This window comes from Oncorhynchus masou, chromosome 1 (genome assembly GCF_036934945.1).
Source record: "Oncorhynchus masou masou isolate Uvic2021 chromosome 1, UVic_Omas_1.1, whole genome shotgun sequence".
Classification (NCBI taxonomy): domain Eukaryota; kingdom Metazoa; phylum Chordata; class Actinopteri; order Salmoniformes; family Salmonidae; genus Oncorhynchus; species Oncorhynchus masou.
The window spans coordinates 66263082-66280168 of record NC_088212.1 but is presented as its reverse complement, the minus strand read 5'-3'; the positions used below and the strand labels follow the sequence as shown (position 1 = coordinate 66280168).

Below are 17087 nucleotides of genomic sequence, written 5' to 3'. Positions count from 1 at the left end.
GGACTGGAGAGAGGGGAGCAGAGGGGTTCTGTCTGGCTGTGGCACGAAGACTCGGATCAGCATCAGTCCGGGGCCCTTGTCTCTCCTCAACAACCACTATTCAAACCCAAACATCAGATGCAGATAGAGTCCACCATTAGAGATGGACATCTCCACACCAAAATATCCCCAGTGCATCTGAGAGGAACTGCCTGTCCAGCATAGTACTGCACTACTGGTGACCTACTGTTGTGACTTCACCCTTTAAGGTAGATGGATAGAGTCCAGTGTGTATATTATCTCAACCTTCAGGGTTCTCATTTCACCAGACATTCCTGTCTTATTTTGATTTAATCTCTGCTTTGCCTCGCAAAACAAAATAAGCAACAATTTTACTCATGGAGCTGGTATTTACAATGGAGCGAGGGTTTCCTTGCCAAAGGGTTAGCTAAAACATAGCAAGCATTTCTCTATAATTTCATTTAGCTTTACGGTGTAATACTGTATTGTTATTTCTCCCCTATATTTTCACCAAGGCAACAACAGGCCAGAGGTCCATCCATTCTGCAGTTATTTGGTCCTGATTCTGTGTCCTGGTCCGTAGCCCAGGTCCATGGATTTGTCTCAGATGGGCTGTAATAGGAACAGAAATAGCAGATTGCCTCGGCAGTAATTACTCTCGTATTTCACTTTCAACCCTCTCCTCTCAACACCCTTCCCTGTCAAAAAGCCCTTGGAGATATATCACAGATTGCACTGATGCCAGTGATTGTGTGTGTGATCCCTCAACACCCCACAAAGCTAGTGTGACCTCTACAGTGTGCTATGCACCACAGTCTCTGTACAGTGACCGAATGATGCCTCATTAGAACGGGACAGGAGGCATGTGTGTTTCTATCTAAAAACATCTCACATTCCTGATGATATCATCATTCTGAGGCCAATCAAGAGTTTATGGGCCACATGTAACAAGTCAGTTTGGGGCTAATCGTAGGGCTGCGTACTAGGAAAGGTGATACCTAGTCAGTTGCACAACTGAATGGATTCAACCGAAGAATGTCTTCTGCATTTAACCCAACCTCTCTCTGAATCAGAGAGATGCGGGGGGCTGCCTTAATCGACGTCCACATCATCGGCACCCAGGGAGCTGCTGTTGTTGGGGGTTAACTGCCTTGTTAAAGGACAGAACGGCAGATTTTTCCACCCACCATTTTTCCACAACTTTTCGGTTACTGGGCGAACACTCTTAAGCTAGGCTACCTGCCGCCCCCTGTGTTGCCCTGGCTCTGTTGACTGTTAGGTTAGCATTAGCGGTTCAAACTGTTTTGAAGGGGCACTCGTCCACAGGGAGCGGTGTTTGTTCTGCTGAGTTCCTCTGTACTACAGTATGAGTCAAAAGCAGTGTGTGTATACAGTACGATACATTTCTGCTTACTGACAGACAACCAGGTGAGAGAGGGGATAGTCCTTTCTAATGGAAGTAGGTGTGGGATCTCATCACTCAGAGTAGTTCTTTAAAACTTCTTTGGGCTGCAATCCCGTTAACGGGATGATATGACAACAGCCAGTGAAAGTGCAGGGCGCCAAATTCAAAACAACAGAAATCTCATAATTTAAAATTCCTCAAACATATATGTCTCTCATACAATTTAAAGGTCATCTTGTTGTTAATCCCACCAGTGTCCGATTTCAAATAGGCTTTACAGCGAAAGCACCACAAATGATTATGTTAGGTGATCACCAACTCACAGAAAATTCCAGCCATCTTTCCAGCCAAAGAGAGGAGTCACAAAAAGCACAAGTAGAGATACAATTAATCACTAACCTTTGATCTTCCTCAGATGACACTCATAGGACTTCATTTTCCACAATACATGTATGTTTTGTTTGATAAAGTTCATATTTATATAAAAAAAAGATCTGAGTTTACATTGGCGCGTACGTTCACTAGTTCCAAAAACATCCAGTGATTTTGCATAGCCACATTAATTCAACAGAAATACTCATCATAAATGTAGATGAAAATACAAGTTATACACATGGAATTATAGATATACCTCTCCTTAATGCAACCGCTGTGTCAGATTTCAAAAAAACTAACCACGCAATAATCTGAGACAGAGCTCAGAAAATTAAATTATCCGCCATGTTGGAGTCAACAGAAATCTGAAATCACATTATAAATATTCCCTTACTTTTGATGATCTTCATCAGAATGCACTCCCAGGAATCCTAATTCCACAATAAATGCTTGATTTGTTCAATAATGTCCATTATTTATGTCCAAGTAGCTACTTTTGTTTGCGCATTTAGTACACATCCAAACGCTCGTGCAGGTCCATCCGAACGTCGGACGAAAACTTAAAGTTATATTACAGGTCGGGGAAACTTGTCCAACTAAGTATAGAATCAATCTTTAGGGTGTGATCATAAATCTTCAATAAAGTTCCAACCGGAGAATTCCTTTGTGTGTAGAGAAGCCATGGAACGCTATCATGTGAATTGCACGTGACCAGCCCTTGGCTCTCTGCCAGACACCTGGCTCATTCAGCTCCCATTCAGCCCCACATCACAGTAGAAGCCTCATTCAAGTTTCTAAAGACGGTTGACATCTAGTGGAAGCCCTAGGAAGTGCAACTTAATCCATATACTCACAGACATGATTCAAACAGTTTTAGAAACTTCAGTGTTTTTTCGATCCAATACTAATAATAATATGTATATATTAGCAACTGGGACTGAGGAGCATGCTGTTGACTCTGGGCACCTCTGGGCACCTTTCAGCCAAGCTACTCAATACTGCCCCTGCAGCCATAAGAAGCTAAATCAGGCTGTACTGTAACTCAGTGGATGTCTGTGTACAGCCACTGAGCCCCAGCTTGGCCGTCCTCAACTCCACACTTGCCTGAAGCAGTGCACTCAAGGCACAACATAAGTCACCTCAAGTACTTGTCAGTCCATGGAGGACCAAGTGAGCCTTCAAGACTGGACTTTATAGTCATTTCTGTGTTTTCTTCAGATTTCTGAATATTTCTGAGGAAATGTCATTCCCTGGTGCAGAACATGCCCATGTTTGTCCCTACAGGAGAGACAGTGAACCTGTGTCTGCTGAGACTGACTGTTAGTGACGCATTTTCCCTGCTCTCATTAAATGCTTCAAGGTTTGTTTACATACCGTACCCCATTTTTGTTCAATTTATTGCAAGTATTTGAAGTAAATATTTACCTTACTGTCATTCTGAGTCAATTGTTATTTTAATGAGATAAGATGCTCTGCCAGTGCGTTTGAGGCCTGCAGGACTGTCTGTGTGGTGTGAGTGATGTGATTGGCTGATTGAGCCAGAGGTATCAGATGAAGACCATGCAGTGTTACTACTACTTGTTCCTGTCATGCCTCAACCCACATTTTACACAACTTCTTTGAAAACCAATGCGCTCTGACCAAACACATTAGTTGTCCATTCCTCAAGTGCTTTGACCTCAACAGTTACAGTAAGATGCTGACTAAACTGTCCAAAGTGGATGCCAGTGCTATCAGTGCTGGACGCATTTTATCTGTGTATGTGGTAAACATTCTGCAGCTGTTTTAAGTCATATCTCCTACTTGACAGCCACATGACTCAAAGACATGACTGACCTTAATTGCAGTATTTGCACTAATAGGGAGCCTATTTGTTTTTGTGTGCGTGCATCCGCTGTGCAGAGCACCTATTCTCCCTCTCTCCCTCTCCAAGCTGTTGCAGGTTTGAAAGTGGACATTGCACAAGGCATGGCCAGGCGAGCAGAGCCCTGCTGTGAAAAAAGGGGTAAAAATGCATCCTGGCATCTCAACCATTTCCTATCAGAGAGAATTATGGGCCCCATGACAGTACTCACAAAATGCTGTCAGAATGTCATTCACACATGTGCTCCTTCACCTGCTGGGGGTTGTTGGGCGTAGGAGAAAAGTTGTAGGTCCATCCATTCTAGATTAGTATATGTTCAGATGTACTCTCGGCTAACCAATGCTGTGATGCTATTGGCCAGATGGGCCATAACCAATGTTCCGTCAATGCTGAGGGCGCACAGCTCACAACGGCCTTCCGTGCAGAAGAAATATAAGCCTGCACAGAGGAGCACGAGATTGAACTTCATTCAACGTTCTACAATTTCCCATTTAGTTAACACTATCAACGTTTTGCTCTACTGTGGCAATTGTGATCAAATCAATGCAATATTAGTCACTTTCAATGTAATATACTGAAACGAAACAAACAATGCAAGATTTAGTATGCAAAATTAACTGTGCAAGAGATTTTCTTGTTGGTAGAGTGCATTGGAGTAGGATTCTATTGCATTGACAGGCATGACTCGGGCCCATATTCTACACAGACTGGTGAACCATAACCAGTCAGAGCTGCAGTAGGTCTATATGCAAAACAAACCTCCAATGCGCTTGGACGCCGTACAACACTCCTTCCGTGGCCTCCAACTGCTCTTAAATGCTAGTAAAACAAAATGCATGCTCTTCAACGATCTCTGCCCGCACCCGTCTTGCCGACTAGCATCACTACTGTGAATGGTTTTGACATAGAATATGTGGAAAAATATAAATGCCTAGGTGTCTGGCTAGACTGTGAACTCTCCTTCCAGACTCGCATTAAGCATCTCCAATCCAAAATTAAATCTAGAATCGGGTTCCTATTTTGCAACAAAGCCTCCTTCACTCATGCTGCCAAACATACCCATGTAAATCTGAGTATCCTATCGATCCTTGACGATGTCATTTACAAAATAGCCTCCAACACTCTTCTCAGCAAATTGGATGCAGTCTCTCACAGTGCCATCCGTTTTGTAACCAAATATATACCATATATTACCCACCACTGCGACCTGTATGCTCTCGTTGGCTGGTCCTCGCTACATATTCGTCGCCAAACCCACTGGTTCCAGGTCATCTATAAGTCTTTGCTCGGTAAAGCTCTGCCTTCTCAGCTCACTGGTCACCATAGCAACAATCACCTGTAGCATGCGCTCCAGCAGGTATATTTCACTACTGGTCATCCTCAAAGCCAAATCCTCATTTGGCTGCCTTTCCTTCCAGTTCTCTGCTGCCAATGACTGGAATGAATTGCAAAAATCACTGAAGTTGTAGACTTTTATCTCCCTAACTAACTTTAAGCGTCAGCTGTCAGAGCAGCTCACCGATCGCTGCAGCTGCACACAGCCCATCTATAAATAGCCCATCCAACAAACTACCCACCTCATCCCCATATTTGTCTTTGTTTATCTGCTCTTTTGCACACGAGTATTTCTTCTTGCACATCCTCATCTGCACGTACAGTTGAAGTCGGAAGTTTACATACACCTTAGCCAAGTACATTTAACCTCTTTAAACTCTGGGGGCGCAATTTTCATTTTTCGATGAAAAACGTTCCCGTTTTAAACAAGATATTTTGTCACAAAAAGATGCTTGACTATGCATATAATTGATAGCTTTGGAAAGAAAACACTCTGAATTTTCCAGAACTGCAAAGATATTGTCTGTGGGTGCCCTAGAACGGGAGCTACAGGCAAAACCAAGATGAAACGGCAACCAGGAAATCAGCAGGATTTATGAGGCTCCGTTTTCAATTGTCTCCTTATATGGCTGTGAATGCGAGAGGAATGAGCCTGCCCTTTCTGTCGTTTTCCCAAGGTGTCTGCAGCATTGTGATGTATTTGTAGGCATATCACTGGAAGATTGACCATAAGAGACTACATTTTCCAGGTGTCCGCCCGGTGTCCTCCGTCGAAATTGGTGCGTCTTTCAGCTGAAATTTGCTCAGTGCACAATGGAGGGAACCTTGGCTACAACCCCATTCAGACTAGGGTGTGAGAGTCAGGGAACCTGCTTGCACTCTCCCCATTTCCAAAGCAACAGCTACTCGTCCTGGTGTCCACATGAAACATGACATAATACATAGTACAGAACATTATTAGTCAAGGACTAAACTACATACATTTAAAATGCCACACATAGCCTACATGCATTATATATATACAAAAGTATGTGGACAGCCTTTCAAATGAGTGGCTTTGGCTATTTCAGCTACACCTGTTGTTGACAGGTGTGCAAAATTGAGCACACAGCCATGCAATCTCCATAGTAAACATTGGTAGTAGAATGGCTTGTACTGAAGAGCTCATAGATTTTCAACATGGCATGTTCATAAGATGCCACCTTTCCAACAAGTCAGTTTGTCAAATTTCTGCCCTGTTAGATTTGCCCCTGTCAACTGTAAGTGCTGTTATTGTGAAGTGGAAACGTCTAGGAGCAACAACGGTCAGCCATGAAGTGGTAGGCCACAAGCTCACAGAACCGGACCACCGACTGCTGAAGTGTATAGCGTGTAAAAATCGTCTGTCCGGTTCCAACACTCACTAACGAGTTCCAAACTGCCTCTGAAAGCAATGTCAGCTTCATGAAATGGGTTTCCATGGCCTAGCAGCTGCACACAAGCCTAAGGTCACCATGCGCAATGCAATTGGATGCGTTCTATGGAGTGATGAATCACGCTTCACCATCTGGCAGTTTGACGGACAAATCTAGGTTTGGCGGATGCCAGGAGAACGCTACCTGCCCCAATGCATAGTGCCAACTGTAAAGTAGTCATGGCTCTATTTAATACGTCCGATCAGTGTGCCAACTGCTTGAACAGACAGTTCAGTACCTTCAACAAATCAATACCTCGCACAAAGACCAAGAGTGATGCAGTCAATCTCTCCTCAGCTTTGAGCCAGGCGAGATTGACACACGTTACTGACACTTTCTCTCCATGTACATCTAAGTGCCATACTTGCTGCTTTGTTCTGGACCAACTGCAATTTACAGTGCCTTGCAAAAGTATTCATCCCCCTTGGCGTTTTTCCTATTTTGTTGCATTCCAATCAGTAATTTAAATGGATTTTTATTTGGATTTCATGTAATGGACATACACCAAATAGTCCAAATTGAAACAAATTCTAAAACATTCTAAATACTTTTTTTTTCTTTTTAAGTGGTGCGTGCTTATGTATTAAACCCCTTTGCTATGAAGCCCCAAAATAAGATCTGGTGCAACCAATTACCTTCAGAAGTCACATGAGTTAGATTGCACACAGGTAGACTTTATTTAAGTGTCACATGATCTGTCACATGCTCTCAGTATATATACACTTGTTCTGAAATGCCCCAGAGTCTGCAACATGACCAAGCAAGGGGCACCACCAAGCAAGTGGCACCATGAAGACCAAGAAGCTCTCCAAACAGGTCAGGGACAGAGTTGTGGAGAAGTACAGATCAGGGTTGGGTTATAAAAAAATATTAAACATCCCACGGAGCACCATTTTTAAATCCATTATTAAAAAATGTAAAGATTATGGCACCATAACAAACCTGCCAAGAGAGGGCCGCCCACCAAAACTCATGGACCAGGCAAGAAGGGCATTAAACAAAGAGACCAAAGTTAACGCTGAAGGAGCTCTACAGCGGAGATTGGGTAGATGTCCATAGAACTACTTTAAGCCGTACACTCCACAGAGCTGGGCTTTACGGAAGAGTGGCCATAAAGAGCCATTACTTAATGAAAAAAATAGGCAAACACGTTTAGTGTTCACCAAAAGGCATGTGGGAGACTCTCCAAACATGGAAGAAGGTACTCTGGTCAGATGAGACTCAAATTTAGCTTTTTGGATATCAAGAAAAGCGCTATGTCTGACGAAAACCCAACACTTCGCATCACCCTGAGAATACCATCCTCACAGTAAAGCATGGTGGTGGCAGCATCATAATGGGGGGATGTTTTTCATCTGCAGGGACTGGGAAACTGGTCAGCATTGAAGGAATGATGGATGGCACTAAATACAGGGAAAGTCTTGAGGGAGAACTGTTTCAGCCTTCCAGAGATTTGAGACTGGGACAGAGGTTCACCTTCCAGCAGGACAATGACCCTAAGCATACTGCTAAAGCAACACTTGAGTGGTTTAAGGGGAAACATTTAAATGTCTTGGAATGGCCTAGTCTAAGCCCAACCTCAATCCAATTGAGAATCTGTGGTATGACTTAAAGATTGCAGTACACCAGCGGAACCCATCCAACTTGAAGGAGCTGGAGAGGTTTTGCCTTGAAGAATGGGCAAAAATCCCAATGGCTAGATGTGCCAAGCTCATAGACATACCCCAAGAGACTTGCAGCTGTAATTTCTGAAAAAGGTGGCTCTGCAAAGTATTGACTTTAAGGGGGTGAATAGTTATGCACGCTCAAGTTTTCATTTTTTTGGTCTTATTTTTTGTTTGTTTCACAATCAAAAATATTTTGCATCTTCAAAGTGGTAGGCATGTTGTGTAAATCAAATGATACAACCCACAAAAAAATCTATTTTAATTCCAGGTTGTTAGGCAATAAAATAGGAAAAATGCCAGGGGGTGAATACTTTTGCAAGCCACACCCTCTTTGCAGTACATGACCACACAGCTGGGCTGTAGTCCAAGTGTGACAACTAGAGCCTGCAAGACCCGTCTGGTCGAGTGAGATGCCAAGAAGGCAGAGCATTGCCCTATCATGGACAGAGCCCTTCCCATTTGAATAACCATTGAGCCTATATATAAGACAATGATAGCTTGCTATCCAGGGTTACACCCAGCAGTTTAGTCTCCTCAATCAAGGTTTAGCGTTGAGCAGATTATTCGGTTTTAGATATTTTGCACTCATGGCTTTGCTTTGCTAAAGAGAGCAGTGTCCATAACATCACATGATATTACATGAATGGGAATCTTTCTTCACCCTCCTCTCTACTAGGATGTACTGCTGTGTGTTCGACAGTCTCACACAGGGTCTCCAGCCCATCTCCCTCCAGGACCTGAACAGTAACTTGGTTAAGGTTTCATTTAGAGTCCCCCACTTCTCCTGCTCTCCTTTTAATATCCTCTGTGAAAAGCTCTCACTCTGCTCTGCTTGGTTGTAGATCGGACATGTCTCTGGACTGGTTGGACAGGCTAACATAACGACTGCACTGGGAAGTTCTCACGAGCATCGTTATCATGTACAGATAAAGCCATTCCCCTTGGATGTCAGCCAGCAGGACCTGGTTAACATAGCCAGGGAACACCATACAGGCCAGGAAGTGAAGTGATTTTATTCCATGCTTCTGACATTCAATTTGATTAGTGTACCAAAGTTTGTAGTATATGTGTCTGTGTGCACGGCTGTGCTCAGTATTGTGCTTGTTTGTCAATGAGTCAGCTTATGAGTGAGTATGGCTCGTGCTCTATGCTTTCTGACCCAGTGAGTATGAATAATACCACAGCACAGCAGCCTCATAAAAGCCTCCTCCAGCTCCCCTTCTATGCTTTTAAATGCCTGTCTCAGTCGGATGGTTCCTGGAAAGCGCTGAGGGAGAGGTGTCTGGAGTCTGCAGGAAGCTGCTCTCTGCTCACTTCCTGTCATGGGGCCATGTTAAACGTGCTGGTCCAGGGTCTTTGTTTGCTGAGTATAGGCCTACGTGTTTATCAGGGGCAAAACATCATGAGTCATCCGTGAACCACAGCCTTGAGAGAGAATGAATGAGACAGTGAAAAGAGGAGGGGAGATGGTTTCCTCCTTCCTAAGCGGAGCTGCAGGGGAGCACGTTGCTCTCCTCACCCTTCTGTACACAGATGCGCTTAAGCACATACATTTTATACACGCACGCCCCACCCCTGCACACTTGCATGTGCTCGTATGCGCTGGGCTCTGCGGCGACTGCAGTGTCCCGAATCATAAACAGCAGCATTCCTCTGTCTCAATGTAAACAGGCATATGTGCTGCTGGTGAACCAGGGATAACTCCAAGCACATGCTGTAGAGCCTACATAGATCAGCAGCATCAGGGTCTCCCTCACGCCTTGCCGCCTTCCAGTTATTCAGCCTCACTGTCGTTGGGCGTCTATACTCTCAGTATGGCTTGCTGTGACCTATTGGCCTAGGAAGTTCTGAACTATAGTAAATCATGGCGCCAACCTGGATAGCTGCTTCTAAGACCTCATGTCTTCCCTAAACTTGGCACTTGAAGAACATCACTTTCCCTCTTCTGTCAGATTACAGCGCGGCCCTGTTTGTAGATGATACTGAGGTTGCCTAAAGTAAACGGGATTGTGCCAGAATGACATATGAACATGTACACTGGGTCTGTTTTTTTACAGATAGCAGAGCACGGCCTGGTCTTATGAAACTTCTTCATGCTCTGAATCAATGCTTCTGCCTTTTGATGTTGACAAGCTCGACTCAAGGCGTTACAGTACAGTGTTTTGGAAAGATAAATTAGAACGATGCTTTATGAAATGTTAGCCCAGACTTGGCTCCTCTGACCTTGTGGTATTTTTGTCTGAATAACGACGTCTCTGTTAAATGTTTCCATTTTTCTGCCCTTGCACTTCTGCACCTGTGGTTATTTGGAGAGATTTCGCTGTGTTCTTTGAACCTCTGTGACCTGCAGCATTGTCAGGGATGCCGGTAAACAAAGATTTGGTGGCTCTCCAAACTGGAGCGTTCAACCGCAACCCAAAATAACTGAAAACCAACTGCATGGGGAAAACAAGAAAGTATATCGCTCCGTTCATGGGGGGCCAGGCTTTCATGTTTAGCTGAAGACCGTGTGTTTTGCATTTGTCTCCTCTCTGTACATTCCTCAGTTTTTTGGGAAGGTATGAGGGAATGGGGGATTTATTCAAAAGGCCCCATCTCCACTATTGGCAAGTCCAGCATTCCTGTCACAATCCTTTTACCCCCCTCTCCTGCCAAAATGAGAGGCTCCGATCGTGTGCGTGAGGTGGTGTGCGTCTTTGTGAAAATGCAAAGTTTGTTGAATGCGTGCTTGGTTATGAAGTGTGTGTTTGTATGTGTATGAAAAATGGGTTGTGAATGCAGATGTGTTTGTGTGTGTGTGTGATTTATGACGTATCCTGCCCTTAAGGGTCCCTGTGAGGGTTATGAGACACAGCACCAGATCAGGATCAGCTCTGCTGTTTTGACATGGACTTAAATCAAGTTTCCGGCGACCATTCTCATTTTCCCAGTTGAACAAATAAATCCCCACAAAGCTCATGGAGATAAGTACCAATTTCCTGTGTGGAGCTCTTTTGGGTCCAAATTGGGTCCTTTTCAGATTTTCTCCTTTCCCATCCAGTCTCTCTGTTTTCAATATGAGCCATTTTTATTTTGGCCCTTAAGTCCCCAGTTCTACTGGATGTATTGTACTATCTGCCGGAATGCTGTGCTTATCTCTAATGCTCTATTGAATACAACTTATTTTATTTCAAATAGACCCCAGTACAGATGCATTCTGTGAGTGGTATAAAAATGGGAGAAAAAATTGTCAGCTGCGCTCTAGCTGTTAAAAAAAATTAAGTGTCCATTTTTTGGGGGAATCATCATGGTGCTTGACTAATGGATGTTGCATTTTAAAGCCAAGACAATTTGTGATTTTATGCAACAAAATCTCATGGTTTTATTCAATGCGTTTGTAGATGTTGATCCCGGAAACTCTGAGATGTAATCTGGAGCAGGAATGCACAACATGAAATGACCAACAAATTCAATTACTTCAATTATTATCAGTTGTTTGCAAAAATGACATCAGGTTTTGCTCGTACGTAATGTGTTTTATGAGAGGTGCGCTGCCCAGACCTTATTGATCCATAGTGATATAACAGGTGTACTTGGAGGCCCGACCTGCTTCTGTAACATTATCATGCTGTGTCCTGACCTCCCCTCTCCCCTGTTGTGTGACCCACAGGACTGCTCCAGCTCTGAAGAGTACACGGTCGCCTCCACCCTGCTGCCCCTGACGACGGCCTTTTACCGGGTGAGTGACTGACTGGGAGATTCCATTCCACAGAGCTCTTCTCCTCTCTCACACAGACAGAGCGGATAGAGAGTCAGCCAGCAGGTCCTTTAGATTATATTGCTCAATCAAGGGCAGGACGGCCTGGCATTCACCGCAAGCTGGCCGTCCTAATGGAGGGTGTTTTATAACGGGGGGCAATAATAGGGGGTGTGATATCCCAGCTGTCCTGGCGCTGGTCCTGTTCTGAAGGTTGCCTCTGGTGCATGCAGCATGCTCTGACCTCATGTCAGGAGCTGTGTTCCAGGCAGGACAACAGACTTCCCAGGCCTCTGACCATGCAGCTCTGGGACAGGGGAGGGGACAGAGGAGTGTCCCGCTGGTCTCAGACGAGCCACATTAGGATAAAGGGGGTGAGAACTGTACTTCACACCAAATCCCAGTGGGCCGCTGTGGTTTGTGGTTGCCAACCTCCCGTGATCAAACTTGGTTGCTGCGGCGCGCACCACAAATATGTCCCCACCGCTCTGCTGTTGCCACGGCGACAGACACAACTGTGGGCTGTTGCCCTGCATTGGGTACAGACCATAAGAGACAGAATTTCGACCTCGCCCACTCTCTGCCATTGTATGACTCACACTGTTTTTACAGGACAGGCTGATGTAACGCTCTGTGATAAGCCTGCTCTCTCTGTTTCCCAGCCAGGTTAACCATTCTATCAGACCACAGTGGCATTGGAAATGTACACATATAGTCAATCATCTAACTAAAACCAAGGGAATTGTCTCTGTTTGTTGATACAGGTGTACAGTGTGACCTGCTATATAATAGTGGTGAGAGCAGCGTTGTCTCTGTACACAACCTGAGTAAAGTGGTCACAGAGCCCACTACAGCACATTGTCCATAGTTTGGTTTGTTGCTGTAACGGAGTAACAGTGTCTCTCTGTGACCGTCAAGTTGTCAACACTGTGACCCTATGCTCCAGCTTTCTGCCTCTTCATTAAGACATCTGAAAGCCGTTGCCCAAACGCATTGGATTTTCTGTCGTTTTTTTTCCTATTTCCCCATTTTACGTAACCATACAATCTGATTAAAGGATTACGTTTAAGGACTTTTATCACCAGGTTTTCAGAAAGCGACACGAATCCTGAGAGGCATCGCATTCTCACCGGAGCAGTTTCTGGCATGGGAGGAATGAGAAGGAATGATATCGTGAGCTCCAGAACACAACAGATTTCTCCCAGATTTCCAAAGGAATGGCATTAACTGTAGAGTCCAGCGTGTGGTCACGCAAATGGCAAAAGGCAAGAGCACAGAATCCACCACGGTCCATATTGTGTAATCTCTTGTGTGATGAAAAAACGTCATATCCCAAACAAAAAAAACATATCCCAAAAAAACAGAGCACCTTGTGATGGTTCACAACGTTCCACAGAGATTCTCGGGATAATCTCAGCATCGCACGATAGTCAATTACATGCTATTGCAAAATGTCTGTTGGCCTGCTTTACTCTCCCCCCCCATCCTGCCACATTTCCCCAAAGTCTTTGACTTTACCACACTGACTGCTATGGGGCTGTTTAAAGCATGCTTGGCAGCAGATGAAGGAGCCAGTGGAGTGTTGGGTTTACGCCACGCTGTAGTAGAGGACCATGACAGTCTACTGTAGGACACTGCTGAGAGAACCATTTGTAGAATCGTTGGTTGAGAGAAAGGGAACAGAAGGAGTGTATTCTCTCTGTTTCCAAGTGACAATCGTGACAAAGGTGAAAAAATAGCTAAATGAAATGTCCAATATTTTTTCAGTATTACATGTGTTGTGTTACAAAGCCAAAAAGAGAGAATTTCAACCAGAACCGTTTGTTTCTTTGCCATGGAATGGTTTTGACACGGGTCTTATGGTCAAGATTATTTGCGTACCTTTTCATGGAAGATTAGCTCTGATTTCATTCATCATGTTGCACATCTGCGTCCAAGTACTCCTAACCTCCTAACTTCAGTACAAAACTGCTAAGCCCTCCAATCTTACTACAACAGCACCCTGCCCTCAAGTTAAGACAACCTGCTGTCGGTGAATCCCATTTAGATTTCCTAGAAGGTGAGGCTGATCTGATAGGTGTCTACCTGAGGGTCATGCCAGGGTAGGGAGAACCTGTAATACAACGGTGGTTCAAACTGGGCCAGAGGTATCTCCGGAAAGGCATTTGGACAGCGGAATTCACACACACACACACAACCTGTCTGTAATCTCCATGGAAAGACGTAGTTAATCAGTGCTCAAAGGGCTTTGAGTGATTAGGCTACTTTTTTACACCTTTTACGTAACCACAGTAGTCCAGGCTTGCCTCGTGAATTTGCTGCATAGTTTCATTATAAACAAGGTCTTATTTTGAGTTTCTCATGTAGATGACTTTACAAGAGCAGGCCTATTGCTTTCCTTAAAAGGTGTAATTCCATCCGTGTACATATTATACCGTCTTGCAGTGGCAAGGCGGGATCAACACAATACATGCCGTACGGTAGCACGTGCCATTGACGACAGCCGCCTTGCTGGTTACTGTATCGTTGTTTTTTTTACTCCAGCAAGTCCTCGTGCCCAGCCCCCAGGAGTATAAATCACCTTATCGGGTAGTTCTACACTCCCTCATCCCCTCTCAACGAGGTCAGTTGGCTTAAGGCCCTTTTTCCTATTAAAACCGCTGCTTCACCTGTGACTGTTATCCATCACTCCTCATTGACATCTTCCACAGAGCCTCTCAATCCGTCAACCTCTGCTGCCCGCAGTAACTACAATGAGAAGTGGGGAACGGGTCTGGAAGAAATTTGGTCAGGGCTTCACATCCGGGGGTTTTTCACCACAGTATGTAATGTCTTCAATCACTACAATGCCCCCATCGGAAGGCTGACCCCAGAAACACACTCTAAATTAAAATGACCCTTTTACAGTATAATATTTATAGTAAATCCCCTAAGTCTTAAGGTAGAGTGACAATTCATGAATGCCTTATGAGGTTTTTCTCAACTTAATCTGATGAATATGGACTGTCCTGTCACGGTGGTCTTCTTTCTCTTAGCTTTAACCTGGCTAGTCTGTTCCCTCCCCAGTGGACTGTCTTCAGCCCACAGTGCCCCTGCCCAACCTCTCCTCACTACAGAATGTGGGAAGCTTCCCAGCAATGTTCCCGCTCCCACAGAGTGCTTGTGCGAGAGACATTGTGTGTGTTTTGGGCAAATGTTCAAACTGAAGAGCCGCCTTTCATTGACCTATATTCTATATTCTGCCCCTTCCTTCCCTCGGTCTGTCTGGCAGGCTGCACAGTGAGGTCTGCGAAACTAACCACTCTTGGAACAACATATGTTACTTACTTTAGAGGACTATATGTCTGGTGATGTCATCATAATGCAGCCAACCGGTTGAACTGTGTTTGACATGAGCTTTTGGGTTAAACTGGGTTGGCGTGCTCTCTTGGGCTCAGTAAGTAGTCTACCTAAACTGCATGCAACCTTTGTACAGGCCATATCTCAGTTAGCACTCACAGGTTGTTGAATTGTTCAGTATAAATGTTTCTGAATTCCTAAGAAATATACTACTTCTGATAAACTGCATCTAACTACAAGCGTCAGGACTGTTTGATTCGGTGTTATTGTGCCCTTTTTAATAAACTCACATGTTTATCATGTTTTTATTCATGCAATTGAATGTAGACCAAGAGTAGAGATCTGCCTTCCTCTTGGCTCTTTTGAGGTTTAATTTCAATTGGATGCACCGTGGCAGCAGCCCGAACATGATTCTGGACTCAACACAGAAAACCATTGGACTCTTTAAATCATTTCTGCCCCAGTTTATGCGTGGAGAGATTGGAAGGTTTTCGCTGTCAAGCTGTTTTACGTTTGGTCCTGAGGAGAACGGATGATTTACGTCGTGACCTTTGTGTCCCTGTGAGACGTCTGGAGCTGGACTCGTCTCTGTTTACTCTGCATTGTAGACCATTTATGTTAACAGTACATCCCGCATGAATACTTATGGCATGATGGACTTGTTTGTTCCACGCTTTTCCACATGTCTCCTCTGTTTGTTTGACTCGGACATCTGTGTAAATACATTGTTTGGATGGCGACGTCTTCAGTGCTACAGAATGCAAATAACTCCAATGACACAATAGGGATTAATGGGGAATAAGTCTATGAAGCTTGATTGGTCCAAGTCGGGTTATTTTCTTTCCCCAGTGTCTCTGTCACAAAGGACTTCTAAAGGAATGTCTATTTTTATATCCATGGACGCCAAGTGATATCCTCCAAAACAGCCATTACAGCCACGATGTTGTCTGCCCAAGGCTGGTCACGGATCAAACACGGCACTTTTCCTCCAGTGTCCAGATAAGTACAGGTCAACCATCAGAGCTATGAGACATCATTTCTCCCTTTTTAGAGCTGATGAACACACCCTGAGCTGTCTCTCTCCCTCTCACTGTCTGTCTAGCTATATGGGCAATACTGTATTATTGAAGAGTTGCCACCTTTTCCTTCAAGTCGTGTCATAAACCCAAACATCATCATCCTGGGATCCCCTAGCCAGACCTTGAGCTCTTTTTCAGTCTCTGTGCTCTCTCTGGGCTCTCTCTATCTCTCTCTCTCTGTCTGTCTCTCTGCTTGTTTTCCTGCATTCCTCTCCTGCATTTGGCAAGTGGAGTGTTCATATGGGTCTCTTTTGAGGGTCATCTACTTCCATCCCTCCATCTGTCTTCTTGTCTCTCTGCACTGTGTATTAGGTTCTGACTGCAGCCTAGACCCTGATTCATCCTCTGCTATCAGAGCAGGGAGAGCCAACCGGCCGTGGTCAACCTGACCTCCAGACAACTGAGCAGGCTGTGTGTTTAACAGGAGAGGACACACACACCTCCACTCAATGTGCTGCAAGACCCCCACACCATATGACATGAGAGCATGATGACTAATATTGTAAATATTGTTCTCTGGTGCAGGTCCCCAGAATAACAGCTGCATTAAAGCGTCTACTGTTCTTGTTTTTCATATTGGTCATTAATTTCCATCCTTTAACACTGTACATTTAGTCTAGACTCGTTAATCCAATCAGGTAATCTGTAAGTCTATTAGCGCCACAGTTTGTCCTGAAAGCACTTATGGCCGTGTAAGATCTCTCTTACTCTGTCGATAGAGGGTTGTTAGACCAGCTCCCTGCTCCCTGCTCTCCCTGCTCCCTGCTCTCCCTGCTCCCTGTAAATGAGTACTAGCATAAGACACGGCCTTCCTGTGAAAATGTAGTGTGTAT

The 17087-nt window shown here is 44.5% G+C and overlaps 1 protein-coding gene across 3 annotated transcripts in view; it reads left to right on the top strand.

Moving 5' to 3' along the window:
* The window catches only part of LOC135548322 (myotubularin-related protein 13-like), a 213222-nt gene that overhangs the window by 116627 nt on the left and 79508 nt on the right, over positions 1 to 17087 (top strand). For all 3 annotated transcript variants that reach the window (XM_064977821.1, XM_064977804.1, XM_064977812.1), the window contains exon 17: positions 11750 to 11818. In XM_064977821.1, the coding sequence (XP_064833893.1) occupies positions 11750 to 11818 (69 nt within the window). The remainder of the gene's footprint in view (positions 1 to 11749; positions 11819 to 17087) is intronic.